Here is a 19,953-nt window from a genome sequence, read left to right on the forward strand (position 1 = left end):
GGGGGGCGGCAAAGGTCATGGAATGGGAGCTATAAGAAATGGCAATTTGGGCTAGAAATCCATACATGTCCACTAACGAAACCTCTACATCTTTTCTCAACCATGGCGGCCTTTTTGCCTGCATTTATTTTAAATAGTTTACGTGCTGGTAAGTGCTACGAGGTCTATAAAAATAATAACTTTGGGTCGAGGATCACCTCGTACATATGTATGTAATTGTGTGTGTGTGTGTGTGTGTGTGTGTGTGTGTGTGTGTGTGTGTGTGTGTGTGTGTGTGTGTGTGTGTGTGTGTGTGTGTATATAGATGTGTGTGTATAGATGGGTATACGTGTGTGTGGCATTAAATATGACACAAAGGATGCATTTAATGATTATTGTATGAATGCTCTCTACACCACTTAGGTTCTTCTTCACTTTCAAAAGAGGTGAAAAATATTAACTCGCCCCAAAACGCAGTTTTACACGTGTAATGGTTCTGACGCAACCAACTCAACCACTACCACAATTACTGACATATCATAAGTGCTACCACAACCCCTGCTATCATCATTACCACCCTCTTTCCTCTACCACCACTCTTCCCTACCACCCCCTCTCTCTCTCTCTCTCTCTCTCCTCGTGAAAAGCGTTCGTGTCAAGTTTTCGTGTCCGGCTTATGCAATGTGTTAGTACTGCACTATTGAGGAGGGGGGAGGACAGGAGAGGGAGAGAGAAGGGAGGGGTCTGGAAGAAGAGAGAGGGGCAGGTAGAGGAGAGAGAGAGAGAGAGAGAGAGAGAGAGAGAGAGAGAGAGAGAGAGAGAGAGAGAGAGAGAGAGAGAGAGAGAGAGAGAGAGAGAGACAGAGACAGAGAGAGAGAGACAGAGAGAGAGAGACAGAGAGAGAGAGAGAGAGAGAGAGAGAGAGAGAGAGAGAGAGAGAGAGAGAGAGAGAGAGAGAGAGAGAGAGAGAGAGAGAGAGAGAGAGAGAGAGAGAGAGAGAGAGCACCAACAAACTTTTCACCGCCCCAGCATGTCATGTGATACGCTCAAATCTGCTTTTGTGTTGGGCCTGACGGACAACATGATTGTGTCTGTGTAGCCGCCCGCGCCAGTGTGTGTGTGTGCTCACCTAGATGCACTAACCCAGGTGTGCTTGCCTGTCCAGCTAGGCTCCGACCCTAGATGATTTAGATGACACGTTTTGATGTGAATGAGCGTCAAGGACTTCACCGTCAACACAACTTCACTTATTGACAGTTCTAACGCTGAAAAAAGTTCTTTCTAACTAACTGATTTCTATCTAGTTTTCATCAATAACCCTGCGTTCTGTTGTTCCTATCTTTTAACAATTCTACTTTCTCTAGTTTGTCAATTTCCTTTCAGTCTAATATATTGTTATCATGCCCCCTCCCCCTATCTATTCTCTTCTTCAGTGTGGTCCGGTCCTCTGTTGCTTCATGGCTCAAACCCTTCGGCTCTGGAACAAGTCTAGATGCATGTCTTTAGATCTTTTCTAGTTTTTTTTCCTTGTCCATTTTCATGCAAGGGTTCCAGGCTTGGGATACATATTCAAAACTAATTCTAACCTTTGATGTACATTAGGCCTGGAAAGCCTCTTTGTCCAAGTTTTTAAGGGAAACACGGATGTTGGCCAGTATGCCATATGCAGCTGTTGTTATATTGCTAACTTATGGGCTAATGTGGGCTTCTGGCATTAGATTAGGAGTTATGTCAACTCCCAGGTCTTTCTCCTTTTCTGATTAAAGAATGTCTTTTCTTCATCCTATACTGATGTGCTGGTTTTTGTACTAGTGTTCCAAACCTCATAACTTTGCATCTGGTTGGATTAAATACTAGCAGCCATTTTCACACCACTTTTGGAGTGTGTCCAAATCCGGTTGCAATGTATCACAATCTATCTCTGTCCTGACTCTTCTCGTCAGTTTTGCATCGACTGGAAACATATGTGTGAAGGAGTCAATTTCCTCTGGCAGGTCGTGGACATATATTAGAAACAGGATGGGCCCCAGAACCGACCCTTGTGGTACTCTACTCGTAACCTCTCTCCACTCTGATGTCTCTGCTCTCACTGTAACCCTTTGCTTTCTTCCTGAGAGATACTCTCTGACCCACCTTAGGACTCTTCCTGATACATCAGGCTGCTTCTCTATCTCAGGAGGAGTCTCTTGTGCAGGACAATATCACATGCTTTCTGGCAGTCGAGAAATTTGCAATCTGCCATCCTTCTCTCTAACATTACCTTTTGGTCATCTAATTGTAGATCCTCAACAAGCCTGTCAAGCTGGATTTTCCTTTGCTAAATATTTATATTCTAAATGTTCGACTTGCCTCCTTCGGATCAGTCTCTCTAGTAACTTGCAGGGGATACTTGTTGGTGATAAGGATCTGTAGTTAATCCGTTTCTGTCTTCCCCCCTTTCTTGTAGATTAGTACCGCTTTAGTCATTTTCCAGCAGTCACGAAGTTCTCATATTTGCAGAGTGAACATAAATATCACACCAAGTGAACTGCACAATGCTTCAGCTGCTTTCTTTTATAATCGTTTTTACAAATTCTCAAAAGAGTTTTCAAAACATAATAGAAAATGTGATGAAAACAAAGAAATGACGTTTTAAAAACGAGAAAATGTTAACTGAGGTGGGCATTTTCACCTCTTGATCGCCACACAGGTGCTGGAAAAGGAAGCTCTCTGCTCCAGGGTCTCTCGTTGTTTCGATGAGCTTGCAACCCAGATCTTTGAGCAATCTTCTTGCACTCTCTTCCCATGGACCGAGGGTCTCAGATCCTATAGGACATATAGGTGATTCGATGGTCTGTTTCTCCTATATTTGTGTGCTATATCTCTTTCTCCGTGTGTGGCAGCAGCTCCTGCTTGACCTACGGACAGGGGTAATGAATGTGGATGCCAAGGTGGATACACAAGTATAGTCCCACACCAATTGGCTGCCATTTGTCTATAGGCATAGTGTAACTCCATCCAATCGACCAGCAACTCCAGTAGAATTATGGTACATTATATTTTGAATCTCGCTTTGCTGGACACCGGGCAGAGGAAAGGCTCCTCTTGATGATGTCATTGACTTCATCGTATCTTGTGTACCAACCTGATTTTTGGCAATACAGGACATGCAACCCCCATAGTCATCTGCATCTGCTTTACCACCAATACACCTATGCACAGTGTGGATTGGAGCAGAAAGACATAGAGCAACTGCAATACGGAGCTGATCCAGATCAAGACGTGAACTTGTTGCAGACATAAGAACTACCAAAAGGAAATTCCCTGCATAGGGAGCAGGGGACAGGCATGGTCACTTGGGGCTCTGTTGTTACCTCCAGCAAAGTTGTGGCTTCTTTGTCTACAATGAGAGATGTTCCAGTTGGATTGTTGCTTGGCTTTCAGTATGGTTGGTCTGGGTGCTCGGTTTGCCAAGTTATCCCATTTTTGTGCTGCATTCCATGTAATGAGGGTCATGTATCCCTTGCTGAGTCACCCAAATTATCTGGTGGAATTTCCATGAGCAGGTCATCCAATGCCGAGGAGGAAGATAGGAAGGCTGGAACAGCAAATTTAGGAGGAAGTGCGGACACCAAGGCCACCGAGTCTAACTGGAAGAGTGGCCTGTTTCCACTGACAGTTGTTGAGAGAAAGGTTGACGACTTTTTCTAACAATGTTTTCAGCAAGGTGTCATATTCTTCAAACTGTTATAAGTTTGTTATAAGATGGGGCATACCCCCCAAAAAGACGTTTAGCCTTGGAAGGGTAAACAAGGCATCTGGTGGGAAGATAAAAGGATCATTAGCATCAGTGTCACCAATCCTATCTTCTGTCCTCTTTAGATGGTCTGAGATTTTCTTACCAAGAATCTCTCCTTGAGCGTTAGGCCCAAGAGGAGCACCGAGGAGAGTGCTATCATCGGGCCTGATTACAAGAACTCCAGCCTTGACAGGTTTTACTCTATGTAATTCTATGTAATATACTCAGGGGATTCAGTTACTAGGCCATTGTCTATATCCCTTTTCTTCTTCTGTTCCTAATTTTTTTTTCAGATAACTTAATTGAATTACTTTATTAAGAAAAACCATTAGCATAGCTCTTCTGCAGCAAAATGAATCGATGCTCACTCAAAAAATAGGAGTAGTTACCTTCGTATGTGAGGTGCCCGGAGACAAGATAAAAATGCTGGGAGAGAAAAGGTGAATAAAAAAAGGAATTAGAAAGAGGGAGGAAATTAAATAAAAATGACCCTAAGGAACGTAGAGACACGATATAGGGAGGGAAAAGAAATGAAGGGAAATAGGAAGGGAGAGGGTAAGTGTGGATTAAGGCAGGAATGAGAAAGAACAAGTGTAGGGATGGAATATGATGATGTAAAACAGCGAAAAGGGAATTAAAGTCACAGTAGAAGATAATCGGAGTAAAGAAAAGTAGGAGGAGGAGGAAGAGGGGAAAGACAAAATTGTCGAGGAGAGTTAAATATAAATTATTGAACAGCAGAGAGATATAGAGAGAAGGAGACACAGAGAATAAAAAAAAGTCGAAACAGCATGAATTAACAGTTCTAAAATAAAAAAAGGAGGTAATTAAAGCCAAAAGCAATCACACCACACCATATATGCCAAAATAAAGCCAAATAAAGGCTTAGAAGTGCCACAAGGGCCACAATATCGCTAAATATTGGTCGGAACCCCACAAGTAGATTATAGCTATTTAGAGGCAGAGGCTCGGCCCTAAATGACCTTTCTCCTGTTGGACTCCTGTTGACGCCTGAGTGGGCCCACACACTTCATTCTGTACCCGTTTAATTTCACTGTTTACCGTTTGTTTACTCTAAACGATTTAGTCTGTTTTCCTCTGTTCTTTGGTGATAACTGTAATGTGTGTTCACAGCTTATTGCTGTCATTAAATGGCTACTATCTGGTAACCATTAAATGGCTACCAGATAGACTATCATAGTCTATCTGTCGACAGTCGTAGTATTTGTACAGACAGTCGTTCTCTATCTACCAACAGTCGAAGTCTATCTACCTAGTCGTTGCAGGCGATGAGTCACATTAACGTGGCTGAAGAATGTTGACCAGACCACACACTAGAAGGTGAAGGGACGACGACGTTTCGGTCCGTCCTGGACCATTCTCAAGTCGATCATACACAATCGACTTGAGAATGGTCCAGGACGGACCGAAACGTCGTCGTCCCTTCACTTTCTAGTGTGTGATCTGGTTAACATACCTAATCGTTGCCTGTCTACCTACAGTCGTAGTTACTCTAACGACATTCTTAGTTTGTCTACCACCAGTCGCAGTCTATCTACTGATAGTCGTAGTCTATTTGCTATTTATTATTGACTAGATGAGTCATGCTGCGGTAACCCACACTTCATCACTATAACTAGGTGGTCGTAAGAGCCTGACTACAGCCTCTGGGGTCCTCCCTGAACCCTTTGGCTTCGTAATTGATTTCTATGTAAGGAGGAGGTGGGGCTGTCATGGGGATACTATCATAAAAGCGTCGAGTGTAGCCACAGGCAGGTCCCAAGAGCTGGAACTCCACATTGACTCCTCTAATCTCATTAAATGTATCAGTCATGGAATTTTGGCTGAATTCCATGTATACCGGACACACACACAAAGACATAATCTGTCTACTGTTCGTAATCTATTTATTGTTTACCGATAATAGTTTACCGCGTCCTAGAATCTATGTAGAGTTTGCACAAAATCTATAGCATAATTGTGGACTTATAACCACAATATGTAAAAGGTCTATACCAACAAGAAAATATTCACAAATAAGTTACAATCAAAATTTGTTGGAGACCCCACACACATATATATATATATATATATATATATATATATATAGGAACTTCCTCTTGCACCTGAATGTAATTTTGTTATATTCCAAAGCACCTGAATAGCGAAGCGTGAGAGAAAATTGTATGGAATTGCCAGTGAGAAAATTAAGAAAAATGGATTTGTTCCTTATTAATTTTGTGTGTCTTGGTGTCGTATATGTGGTGGCATCTGCTCCCTATATGTTGTGGAGTAACAAGTGTACATGTTTCATTCAAATCTGCAGAGCTGTTCAAGCGCTGAGGCAATGACAGCGGCTCAGACCAACTCGTTCTGTGCTCAAGCTCTGACTACCAAAAAAAGAGAGGCACATTCGTCAGTTTTATTATTGTGAAATAAAAAAAACTTCATTTTCTATAAAAAAAACTAATTAATTGTATTGTATATTATACTTTTGTGCATTGTTAGACCAATGGTAGGTTAAGTGTCGTGTTTCTGATGGCAGTTTGTATGTAGATTTCCTGAGTGAAACTTTTTGAAAACGTGAGTTTTTATATATTTTTGTTTTGTGTTTGTTTAGTTAGGGGTTCCATGCTGGGGCAGCATACTTAACATCGTCCATATCTTCCCTATGCATGAAACCGACAAAGTAAACATAGAAGCAATGATCAAATTCAAGAATGGTAGGACAAGAGGACATAATTGGAAACTCTCACTCTCAGAGTCGTAAATAAGTGGAATGGACTAGATGAGGAAGGTCTCGAAGCCCAGGCAACACACATTGTTACGTCTTGTACGCATCACTCGATGAACTTACAGGGACAGAGAAATTGAAATTGAAATAAGTTTATTGAGGTAAAATACACACAAAGGGTTGAGGTAGCTCAAGCTATTCTCACCCCGTTCAGTACAACGTGTTAATACATACATAGACACACACATCACAAACAATAAACGTATTACCAAACATTCTGAGAGATAAACATATACATTCCTCCTTAACACAAGTAGTATGGTATCAGACGTACACACAAATACTTTTATGACCTAGGTATACTGTATAGACAATTTTACAGGGACAAGAAGTTACGTTGTCTAAAGGGTGATAATAAACCCTGTATCTAAATACGTCAAACCAGGGTGCCTCATAACTACGCCCCATACAAGAGTAATTAAATAATTTCACCAGGTTACAACTAAACACACATGTATGTAAAATTAGAAATATATATAATATTTCAAATAATATATATACTCATATATCTCAAGTAATATAATGGCACACTAAGATAATTATAATAAGGCAGCTGCCACAGATAAATAAAATCTACTAAGACAAGATAAAGGACGACTTATCAGACCAGTTGTCTCTAGGGCCGGCTCTCAGACACTAACCAAAGTATAAGACAAGGATAAAAGTATATGCCAAAGTATATGACAAGTATAAATATATATATATATATATATATATATATATATATATATATATATATATATATATATATATATATATATATATATATATATATATATAGCAATACGTAACAACACACACACACACGCTCACACCCATGTGTCTCTCCAAGCCTTAACCAATAATCATAATAACACCAGTGTCAGCATGTAGTCATCTTGGAGCGAGCCTTGAGTGCCCTTGACACAGGGGTGAGGGTCCCTTGCTGTCCTCTTGGAGACGACAGCTTGAACACACGAACTGTTGGGGGAGGAGGGCGGCCATCTTTGTTTACGGGTTCCAGGACGAGCAGTAGACGAGGTGAATGGGAGGAAGGGGAGAGAGAGAGAGAGAGAGAGAGAGAGAGAGAGAGAGAGAGAGAGAGAGAGGGGGGGGGGGTGAAGGGAGGAGAATTGAGAGGGATAAAGGAGGGAGTTTACTTATTTTCTTTCCTTCTCCAATATGTCATCATTCTCTCGTTTCACCCTCATTCGCACCCCCCCTCACTTTCCCATTTATCCTCCTCTCTCTCCCTCTTCCTCTTCCATGGCCCATACTGCCCCTTCCAAATGTGTCTCCAGGAGCCTATCTCCCATTTCTTACCGCCCCCCCCCTTCCCTCTATCTCATATTTAGGCTTTACTCTCCCCTCCCTTCCCTTCCCTCTTCCACTCCCCTCCCTCCCCTCTCCAGCCCTCCCCTCAACTACACACTTGTGCTAAGGATCCGTAGTGCTCGAGCAGTGACACACACACCTGTTCTCTCCTCGTACACACCTGCTACCCTTTTGCTAATTACGCGGGATTCCTGGAGGTATACATGCTAAGGGTGCCAGGGTGTGCTAGGGTGTGCCAGGGTGTGCTAGGGTGTGTCAGGGTGTGCCAGGGTGTGTCAGGGTGTGCTAGGGTGTGCTAGGGTGTACCAGGGTGTGCCAGGGTGTGCCAGGGTGTGCCAGGGTGCACTAGGGTGTGCCAGTGAGCGCCAGGGTGCGCTAGGGTGCACAACCAACCAATTATCAATAGTATATATAAAACAGGAAAAAATCATTTTCTGTTCTATCAGAAAAATACCCAAATCAAACTATATTTCCCCCCACAAGAGGCACTCCACAACAGTGTAGGTGACAACATCTCATGACCAGGATGGTAGGACAACAGTTTTGTACTTCTCAGGCCCGAGTTCGAAGCTTCCGACGATATCAGAGTGATTGAGATAAAGTATTTCCTTCTTCGGCTTCGACCTCTCCTCCTCGACATCTCTCTGTCCTCCCGCCGGAGGTCCCACTCCAAGGAGGAGCCTCAGCATCTCTGGGATGACCCGCGAGATGAAATCATTTCTCTGGGTGCGTGTGAGAGACAAATAAAGGCAGACGGCGAGGGGTGCTTTCTCTTTTATTCCCCGCCTCCCTATTATTGATAAGGGACCCCCGCCCCCCCCTCCACCCCATCTTCACACTGTTGCCAGACACTAATCCGCTTTGTCCCTTTTAATCCTGCTAATCCTCCGCTTGATTGTAAATAAATTTGTTCGTTTGATGAGGCAGTTTTCGTATTTATATATATACGTATATCTATATATTTATATGTATGTATATATATCTCTATATCTAATAAATGGAAATGTCTTGTCTGTGTGTGTGTGTGTGTGTGTTTATCTGACTAGGGCTAGAGAGACCAGAGGGTTAGGGCTAGCTTCACACAATTTTCTCTCAATACTCTTGTTGGATATGTGGCCAAGTTGGGTAGGTCGGGATTGGCATCAGGGAAGCCGGGTGTAGGTAGGGAAGGTGTAGGGAGCCGGTTGGCCGAGCGGACAGCACGCTGGACTTGTGATCCTGTGGTCCCGGGTTCAATCCCGGGGCGCCGGGGAGAAACAATAGGCAGAGTTTCTTTCACCCTATGCCCCTGTCACCTAGCAGTAAAATAGGTACCTGGGTGTTAGTCAGCTGTCACGGGCTGCTTCCTGGGGGTGGAGGGGAAGGGGGTTGGAAGAGAGGGAGGATGACGGAAGGAACAAAGGGATGGGAGGGGGAACAAGGGGATAGGCATAAGGGGGGTCAAAGGGAGGAGATGAGGGTAAAGTGTAAGGGAATTGTTTTTATCTTTACCCATACACGCAGCATCACCACTTCGCACCGGCTGATTGCTTCAGCAATGTCTTATTTACTCGAGAGCAATGCCTCCAGATCCAGGGAGCACTGGTCGAGTGGGACCCCGGCTGTGGGGTCGTCCTCGTCGACAGGCTTCACCTGTTGCAGGATCATTATGCTCTTGGGGAGAAGTGTGCAAGAAAGGCACTCCTAAGTGATCTCCTGGTAGGAGCCTCGTCAAATTTATTTGACTGAAGGCTTATAATGGTGTTAGAACTAAAAACTATATCTATCCTGAGGGTTTAATGGGAGTATTTCTAAAGGGTTTAACGCAAACACTTTCGTAAAACTTAAGAAGGTTTATTTACATAATTTACGTACTAATACCTAAGGCGCTTACATTACTCTATGACAGGTGTCGTCAGAGCCAGTATCGCGTCGTGCAGACATTGACACTGCAGCATTGAGCCCCTCAACTGATCAACCACGTGGTTCACGTGTGGGTAATCTTATCTTAACACTCTTCTTAGATAACCAGTCGTAAACATACCTTTCCTAGCATTGCCGGTTGCAAGGAAAACACGAGGAGTTCCCTCTGATTACTCGGGCATTGCACAATCAGCAAGAACAATGACCTGTCCCACTAACATTAAATATAACAACATTGATCTTAATGTGCTGTGTGTGTGTAAAATACACATTCTCCAACAGGTGGAATATAATCATGAGATCACACGGATCAATATTGATTTATTTCACCGTTGAAATTGAATTGAAATAAGTTTATTGAGGTAAAATACACACAAAGGGATGAGGTAGCTCAAGCTATTCTCACCCCCGTTATTTCACCGTTGGTGTGTCGTTAAACTCATCACCTTCCAGCTGTTGTAAGAGAGTTGCAAGGTGAGTACATCTCTGGTTGGCTGTACTGGTCGATACCAAGGTACACAATAACAATAATCAATCAGAGGATAGTACTTAGAGCAATGGCGGTCTCACGCACTCACTCCTTGAGGCACTCACATACTCACACCTTGAGGCCCTCACACACTCACACGGGACTAAACGGGTGGAGGTCTGCACAATCGTTACTCTCGTAGAAGTGCCGTTGGTTCTCTCTACAATGCCTGCTCGCGGTCTCTATGTTGCCTGCACGCAAGTGGCAGCGTGCAGGCAGACATGTTTATGGGACTGATGGGTTGGTGTAGCGTGCAGCACACACATACACACACACACACACACACACACACACACACACACACACACACACACACACACACACACACACACACACACACACACACACACACACACACACACACACACACGGTGAGGGGTGAGACCTCCGATTGGCGTGAAGTCACCAGTGGAGTCCCACAGGGCTCTGTACTCGGTCCTATCTTGTTTCTGATATATGTAAATGATCTCCCAGAGGGTATCAATTCATTTCTCTCAATGTTTGCAGACGATGCTAAAATTATGAGAAGGATTAAAACAGAAGAGGACTGTTTGAGGCTTCAAGAAGACCTAGACAAGCTGAAGGAATGGTCGAACAAATGGTTGTTAGAGTTTAACCCAACCAAATGTAATGTAATGAAGATAGGTGTAGGGAGCAGGAGGCCAGATACAAGGTATCATCTGGGAGAGGAAATTCTTCAGGAGTCAGAGAAGGAAAAAGACTTGGGGATTGATATCACGCCAGACCTGTCTCCTGCAGCACATATCAAGCGGATAACATCAGCGGCATATGCCAGGCTGGCCAACATACGAACGGCATTCAGAAACTTGTGTAAAGAATCATTCAGAACTTTGTATACCACATATGTCAGGCCAATCCTGGAGTATGCAGCCCCAGCATGGAGTCCATATCTAGTCAAGGATAAGACTAAACTGGAAAAGGTTCAAAGGTTTGCCACCAGACTAGTACCCGAGCTGAGAGGTTTGAGCTACGAGGAGAGACTACGGGAATTAAACCTCACTTCGCTGGAAGACAGAAGAGTTAGGGGGGACATGATCACCACATTCAAGATTCTGAAGGGAATTGATAGGGTAGATAAAGACAGTCTATTTAACACAAGGTGGAACACGTACAAGGGGACACAGGTGGAAACTGAGTGCCCAAATGAGCCACAGAGATATTAGAAAGAACTTTTTTAGTGTCAGAGTGGTGGACAAATGGAATGCATTAGGAAGAGATGTGGTGGAGGCTGACTCCATACACAGTTTCAAGTGTAGATATGATACAGATTCCTGAGCCCGATAGGCTCTGGAATCTGTACACCTGTTGATTGACGGTTGAGAGGCGGGACCAAAGAGCCAGAGCTCAACCTCCGCAAACACAACTAGGTGAGTACGACTAGGTGAGTACACACACACACAAACACACACACACACACACACACACACACACACACACACACACACACACACACACACACACACACACACACACACACACACACACACACACAAACACACATTTACAAACGCTAGCTGGCGTCCAACCCTTACTTCTGAAATTAACCAATTTGGCGATTGACTATTTGGCAGCTTCTTAAACCTATAGGCTCATCTGTAGTCATGTTGCCTTGACAACATCATATCCACGTCACCGCTACCCCGAGTTGACCTTCGCGGGTGACCTGACCTCTTGATCTCCCAGGGTAATGGTCGATCCAGAAGCGCCTTACAACCAGTGAACCTCGGCGCAGTAGCCACTGGCGGCCGCTTGCATCTGCAATGGCAATTCTGTGCCTCTTCTGTCTCTCTACTGCCTATATACACCCGCAATTCTGTGCCTCTTCGGTCTCTCTACTGCCTATATACACCCGCCACGACCCGCGTTGCAATAGTGGGGGAGATGGGGGGTCGCTTAATGATGCACACATAATGAGCTCTCATTAGAGACCAATCAAGCTAGGTTTTAGTCCAGTAATAAGATAGACCTTGAGCACTTGGTCATGTTCACTGTAAGGGGGCCTGAGCACTGTGTGGGGGGGGGGGCCTGTTCATTGTAGGGGGCCTGAGCACTGTGTGGGGGGGGGCCTGTTCATTGTAGGGGGCCTGAGCACTGTGGGGGGCCCTGAGCACTGTGGGGGAAGGGGTGCTGTGCACTGGGGGGAGGGAGGTGCACAGGATTAGTTCCCATACATGAGTGCACATGCAGGTGCTGGCTGCTGCAAGATGCTTCTGGAAGTCAGGGGGGGGGAGCTGAGAGACAGTTCTCTCACAAGGGAAGAGGTGGCATGAGGTGTGAGGGAAGAGGGAGAGGGGAAGCCATGTACCGCTTCATTATATATAAATGAAAATGTTTTTCTGTTCGAGATTGGAGAGGGATATGGGGGGGCGGGAGAGGGAGAGGGAGAGGGGGGGAGGGTAAGGAAACTAGGAGGGAAGGAGATGAGTGTAAAAATGGAGGAGAAAGAGACAGAGAAAGGGGTGAAGCTAAAGAAGAGGGGGGTGTAATGTAGGAGAGACATACTCTCTCAAGACGAAAATGCAGAATAGAACCAGTGAAGAGCAAAGGTGCCACAGGCACAGAGAACACTGTATAGACATCAGAGGTTCCCACGGTTGTTCAACATCCTCCCAGCCTCCCAAGAGGGAAGAGGAAGACTCCTCTTTCACACGGCTCTTCCCCTTATCCCTGCCTCTCCACCTAGCCCTATCCCTCTCACTTCTATCCCATCTCCTCTTCAGCCCCCCCTCCCATCTTCCCCTCACTTCTCTCCACCTCACTTGTCATCAGGTCCAGAGGTCCACAAGGTAGGGCCGCTTATACCAATTAAAACGTTAATTGGTCCACCGTGCCAGAATTGGTCCCCATTAGTCTTAAGTATATTTTGATCATTTAGAATTCTTAATAACATTAATATTATTGCTTTCTAATAGTTAATTTGTCGACAATCATATATAATTATATACAAGCATGTATATAATGATTGTATATAATTATACAATCATTGGATTGTATGTGTATAGATAGATAGATAGATAGATAGATAGATAGATAGATAGATAGATAGATAGATAGATAGATAGATAGATAGATATTTAAAACAAGATAAAATGACAAAATAAATGAAAAATATTATTGGATTTTAACATGAAATTTAAATAATTACACTAATTCAAACATGTATATATATATAGGGAAGGTAATATATTCTTGCATGAATAGATGTCAACAGCCTGTATCTATTCATCTATTATTCAACCTGTTGGGATTTTCAAAGCCAAAATACAATGCGAACCATGTAAACTCGAATAACAAGGTCCTTCCACTGAGCCCAAACATAAATACCAAAAAACAGCTGGGAAAAAAATACTCTATTTACTATCCGGCAATGACAGAGGACGCAGGTGCTAACTAGTGGAATTTTTTTTTTCGCGAATATATATTTTTTTCCCCATTGACAGCTAGTAGTAAGTAGGTGGCACTTTGAGCCGGCTATAACAGGTCGATTAGGCAGTACTGCTGAGTAGGAAACCCACTTCCAGAGGGGGGGCAATTCTCCCCTCAGTGACCTCTAAATTCCCTACTCTGGTGGAGGACAAAATGGCGACAAAATAGGTCATTTCCTGTTGTGCTTTTAGCGGGCGAGTCAGGGTGATTAGTGGTAGTATTTTGTTTCACTTTGAAGTTGGCACGGGGGAAATTTGCCTTTATCTTTTGATTCTCTCTCAGTACTGTATCTCCTCCCGCTCCCGCTCTCTCTCTCTCTCTCTCTCTCTCTCTCTCTCTCTCTCTCTCTCTCTCTCTCTCTCCACCAGACCATTACACAGACCCCAGCACCCCTGGGAGACGCGACTTGGGCGTAATTCAACTGTACAGGTTTGCAAATTAGGACTATAAGTGGGGGAAGGGGGTAGGATGGGGGATTAGCCCCATAAAGGCTCGTTGGGAGGGAGGGGGGGATGAGGAGAGTGTAGGGAAGGAGGGTGTGGGGTATTCAGGTCAAGAGGGAGAGGATGGAAGGGGCTGGAGAGGGAACCATGAAGGTAAAGAGGGAGAGGGAGAATTAAGAAAGAAGGGAGGGGAGGAAGAGAGAGAGACGAGGAGAATGAAAGGAGGTGGGTTGAGAAACGAGAAATAAGGATGATGGGCAAAAGCTTAATGAATAAACAAAAATGGAAGAAAATATCTAAGGCATTTATGGAAAAGGCGAACGAGAGTAAGAGCAAAGAGAGAGAGAGAGAGAGAGAGAGAGAGAGAGAGAGAGAGAGAGAGAGAGAGAGAGAGAGAGAGAGAGAGAGAGAGAGAGAGAGAGAGAGGAGAGAGAGAGAGAGAGAGAGAGAGAGAGAGAGAGAGAGAGAGAGAGAGAGAGAGAGAGAGAGAGAGAGAGAGAGAGAGAGAGAGAGAGAGACTAAGACAAAGTCCTACCAGTTGTCTATCACATTAAAGATGTGTTGGCAGACCTTTCCCTTTCATACACCGGTCTGTATGGCAAGTGTATTAGGTTACATGTACCCGTGTATGGCTGTGTATGAGGGCCCCCCACCCCCCTCCTCCTTGTGTATGGCTATGTATCCTCGTGGATTGCTGCCAATGTTATGTATACCCGTGTATGCGGGTAAGGCTCTCCACAATGATACATGAATGTAAAGGAGCCAATGTTGTGTTGTACGAATGATTGTCCCTATGTATTCTCGTGTATTGCCCCTATGTATTCTTGTGGATTGTTCCTATGTATACTCGTGTCTTGCCCCTATGTATACTCATGGATTTTCCCAATGTATATTCGTGTATTGCCCCTATGTATACTCGTGTATTGCCCCTATATATACTCGTGTATTGCCCCTATGTATACTCGTGTATTGCCTCTATGTATACTCGTGTATTGCACCTATGTATACCCGTGGATTGCCATTTATTCTTTTTTATTAATGTTTATTAAGATTATGTATAATCATCTATTAATCGTATATTAATTAATCGTATTAATTAATTAATATTAATCGTATGGATCGTAAATGTTTGTATTCACCTAGTTGTGCTTGCGGGGGTTTGGCTCTGGCTCTTTGGTCCCGCCTCTCAACTGCCAATCAATCAACTGTTACTGACTACTAACTAACTAATATTTTTTCTCCCGCACACACACACACACACACACACACACACACACACACACACACACACACACACACTCCTCGTAGCTATGAGCTACGAGGAGAGACTACGGGAATTAAACCTCACTTCGTTGGAAGACAGAAGAGTTAGGGGGTACATGATCACCACATTCAAGATCCTCAAAGGAATCGACAGGGTTGATAAAGACAGGCTGTTTAACACAAGGGGAACACGCACTAGGGAACACAGGTGGAAACTGAGTACCCAAATGAGCCACAGAGATATTAGAAAGAACTTTTTTAGTGTCAGAGTGGTTGACAAATGGAATGCATTAGGAAGTGATGTGGTGGAGGCTGACTCCATACACAGTTTCAAGTGTAGATATGATAGAGCCCAATAGGCTCAGGAACCTGTACATCTGTTCATTGACAGTTGAGAGGCGGGACCAAAGAGCCAGAGCTCAACCCCCGCAAGCAAAACTAGGTGAGTACACACACACACACACACACATACACACACTCCCAGGAAGTAGCCCATGACTGCTGTCTAGCTCCCAGGTACCTATTTACTGCTAGGTAACAGGAGGCATCAAGGTGAAAGAAACTCTGCCCATTTGTCTCTGCCGGCGCTGGGAATCGACGCCGGGCCACAGGAGTCCCGCGCGCTGTCCACTCAGCTACCAGACACCTAAGATTTGTATTATGGTAGATACAATTATATGAAATTATACAGGAAACAATAATATTGAATTATACGCAAGCGAGTTCTTCAACAAAAGTAATAACGTCGCCAGATATAACAAAAGTAGTAACGTCGTTAGATATAACAAAAGCACTAACGTCGCCAGATATAACAAAAGCAGTAACGTCGTTAGATATAACAAAAGCACTAACGTCGCCAGACATAACAAAAGCAGTAACGTCGCCAGATATAACAAAAGCAGTAACGTCGCCAGATATAACAAAAGCAATAACGTCGCCAGATATAACAAAAGCACTAACGTCGTTAGATATAACAAAAGCACTAACGTCGCCAGATATAACAAAAGCAGTAACGTCGCCAGATATAACAAAAGCAGTAACGTCGCCAGATATAACAAAAGCAGTAACGTCGCCAGATATAACAAAAGCAGTAACGTCGCCAGATATAACAAAAGCAGTAACGTCGCTAGATATAACAAAAGCACTAACGTCGCCAGATATAACAAAAGCAGTAACGTCGCCAGATATAACAAAAGCAGTAACGTCGCCAGATATAACAAAAGCAGTAACGTCGCCAGATATAACAAAAGCAGTAACGTCGCTAGATATAACAAAAGCACTAACGTCGCCAGATATAACAAAAACAGTAACGTCGCCAGATATAACAAATGCAGTAACGTCGCCAGATATAACAAAAGTAGTAACGTCGCCAGATATAACAAAAGTAGTAACGTCGCCAGATATAACAAAAGCAGTAACGTCGCCAGATATAACAAAAGCAGTAACGTCGCCAGATATAACAAAAGCAGTAACGTCGCCAGATATAACAAAAGCAGTAACGTCGCCAGATATAACAAAAACAGTAACGTCGCCAGATATAACAAAAGCAGTAACGTCGCCAGACATATAACAAAAGCAGTAACGTCGCCAGATATAACAAAAGCAGTAACGTCGCCAGATATAACAAAAGCAGTAACGTCGCCAGATATAACAAAAGCAGTAACGTCGCCAGATATAACAAAAGCACTAACGTCGCTAGATATAACAAAAGCACTAACGTCGCCAGATATAACAAAAGCAGTAACGTCGTTAGATATAACAAAAGTAGTAACGTCGCCAGATATAACAAAAGCACTAACGTCGCTAGATATAACAAAAGCAGTAACGTCGCCAGATATAACAAAAACAGTAACGTCGCCAGATATAACAAAAGCAGTAACGTCGCCAGATATAACAAAAGTAGTAACGACGCCAGATATAACAAAAGTAGTAACGTCGCCAGATATAACAAAAGCAGTAACGTCGCCAGATATAACAAAAGCAGTAACGTCGCCAGATATAACAAAAGCAGTAACGTCGCCAGATATAACAAAAGCAGTAACGTCGCCAGATATAACAAAAACAGTAACGTCGCCAGATATAACAAAAGCAGTAACGTCGCCAGACATATAACAAAAGCAGTAACGTCGCCAGATATAACAAAAACAGTAACGTCGCCAGATATAACAAAAGCAGTAACGTCGCCAGATATAACAAAAGCACTAACGTCGCTAGGTATAACAAAAGCAGTAACGTCGCCAGATATAACAAAAGCAATAACGTCGCCAGATATAACAAAAGCAATAACGTCGCCAGATATAACAAAAGCAGTAACGTCGCCAGATATAACAAAAGCAGTAACGTCGCCAGATATAACAAAAGCAGTAACGACGCCAGATATAACAAAAACAGTAACGTCGCCAGATATAACAAAAGCAATAACGGCGCCAGATATAACAAAAGCAGTAACGTCGCCAGATATAACAAAAACAGTAACGTCGCCAGATATAACAAAAGCAGTAACGTCGCCAGATATAACAAAAGCAGTAACGTCGCCAGATATAACAAAAGCAGTAACGTCGCCAGATATAACAAAAACAGTAACGTCGCCAGATATAACAAAAGCAATAACGGCGCCAGATATAACAAAAGCAATAACGGCGCCAGATATAACAAAAGTAGTAACGTCGCCAGATATAACAAAAGTAGTAACGTCGCCAGATATAACAAAAGCAGTAACGTCGCCAGATATAACAAAAGCAGTAACGTCGCCAGATATAACAAAAGCAGTAACGTCGCCAGATATAACAAAAACAGTAACGTCGCCAGATATAACAAAAGCAATAACGGCGCCAGATATAACAAAAGCAGTAACGTCGCCAGATATAACAAAAGCAATAACGTCGCCAGATATAACAAAAGCAATAACGTCGCCAGATATAACAAAAGCAGTAACGTCGCCAGATATAACAAAAGCAGTAACGTCGCCAGATATAACAAAAGCAGTAACGTCGCCAGATATAACAAAAGCAATAACGGCGCCAGATATAACAAAAGTAGTAACGTCGCCAGATATAACAAAAGTAGTAACGTCGCCAGATATAACAAAAGCAGTAACGTCGCCAGATATAACAAAAGCAGTAACGTCGCCAGATATAACAAAAGCAGTAACGTCGCCAGATATAACAAAAACAGTAACGTCGCCAGATATAACAAAAGCAATAACGGCGCCAGATATAACAAAAGTAGTAACGTCGCCAGATATAACAAAAGCAGTAACGTCGCCAGATATAACAAAAACAGTAACGTCGCCAGATATAACAAAAGCAATAACGTCGCCAGACATATAACAAAAGCAATAACGTCGCCAGACATATAACAAAAGCAATAACGTCGCCAGACATATAACAAAACAGTAACGGCGCCAGATATAACAAAAGCAATAACGTCGCCAGATATAACAAAAGAACGGACACCACATAAATCTTCAACATAAGAACATAACATATCAATAACATCACAAAATAACTAACAAACAACGAGCAAAAATAGCAACAAGAAAAACAATGATAGGAGCTCCAGCAAAAAAAAAAAAGGGTACAAACTTTTTTTGTACTTTTTTTTTACAGGAACAAAAAGATACAGCAGTCCAGACAAATAAATTAATTAGTATTAACCCGAAAAAAACAGCAGTTCCAAGAAAAAAAATTATCAAACAGCGACAAAGTCAATTGTGCAAAAAAAAAAAAAAACACCAACCACAACAGCCCCAACAAAAACACCAAAGCTTAAACAAAAGATATCCAAAACAGTGTTGCCAAAATCCCCACCAAGATAAATGACCACTTTCAAAAGTCTATCTTTTTTTCCCTCCTAGAGCGGAGTGTGCAGTGTTCCCAAGCAAAGAGAGAGAGAGAGAGAGAGAGACAGAGAGAGAGAGAGAGAGAGAGAGAGAGAGAGAGAGAGAGATATCACTGCCAACGATATCACTGCCGACGATATCACCTCCGCCTTTGCTAACTCGGCAGATATACCCCCATAAGCCCTCTAACTTTTGCCAAGTTAAAACGACACCCCGTATAAGCTCCTCGAGTGTTGCCAAGTCCTGACAGTGAAAGAAACCCTAATTTTAGCGAATAATAACTAAATGACATATCATAATTCCCCATGAAAGATGCCAGGGGGGGGAAATATGGGGGGAAATGTCTCTTTGCAACTCTAGCAAGAGTGATAGCACTTACCAAGTTCCATCTCTCACCATAACTTACAGTACTGCCAGATTAGGAGAGCTCGTATTCTCAAGCAATAGTGTCACGCCAACACACACACAGACACCATAACCTGGTGCAGCGGTGCCAAGTCAAGAGAGGCACCCCATAAGCCCGTGAATCCATGATAACGTGTGACATATTGCTCGGCTCAGGGTTGCCAGACCAGGGGTTTCTGGCAATATTTCAGTGTGTCAGAGAATTAAAGTTCAGAAATATCACCTTGGATGCAGTGTTGCCAGTTGAGAATTATTCTA

At 43.2% G+C, this 19,953-nt stretch overlaps 1 protein-coding gene across 1 annotated transcript in view; it reads left to right on the forward strand.

The window, feature by feature from the left end:
* LOC138363029 (uncharacterized) overlaps positions 1-18,778 on the forward strand; it is a 26,854-nt gene extending 8,076 nt beyond the window's left edge. Inside the window, exons 2-5 of the mRNA XM_069321803.1 lie at positions 2,862-2,921; positions 9,369-9,563; positions 16,141-16,971; positions 17,012-18,778. Coding sequence (XP_069177904.1) covers positions 2,862-2,921; positions 9,369-9,563; positions 16,141-16,971; positions 17,012-18,778 — 2,853 coding nt within the window. The remainder of the gene's footprint in view (positions 1-2,861; positions 2,922-9,368; positions 9,564-16,140; positions 16,972-17,011) is intronic.
* Positions 18,779-19,953: the final 1,175 nt, after the last annotated feature.

This window comes from Procambarus clarkii, chromosome 1 (genome assembly GCF_040958095.1).
Source record: "Procambarus clarkii isolate CNS0578487 chromosome 1, FALCON_Pclarkii_2.0, whole genome shotgun sequence".
Classification (NCBI taxonomy): Eukaryota; Metazoa; Arthropoda; class Malacostraca; order Decapoda; family Cambaridae; genus Procambarus; species Procambarus clarkii.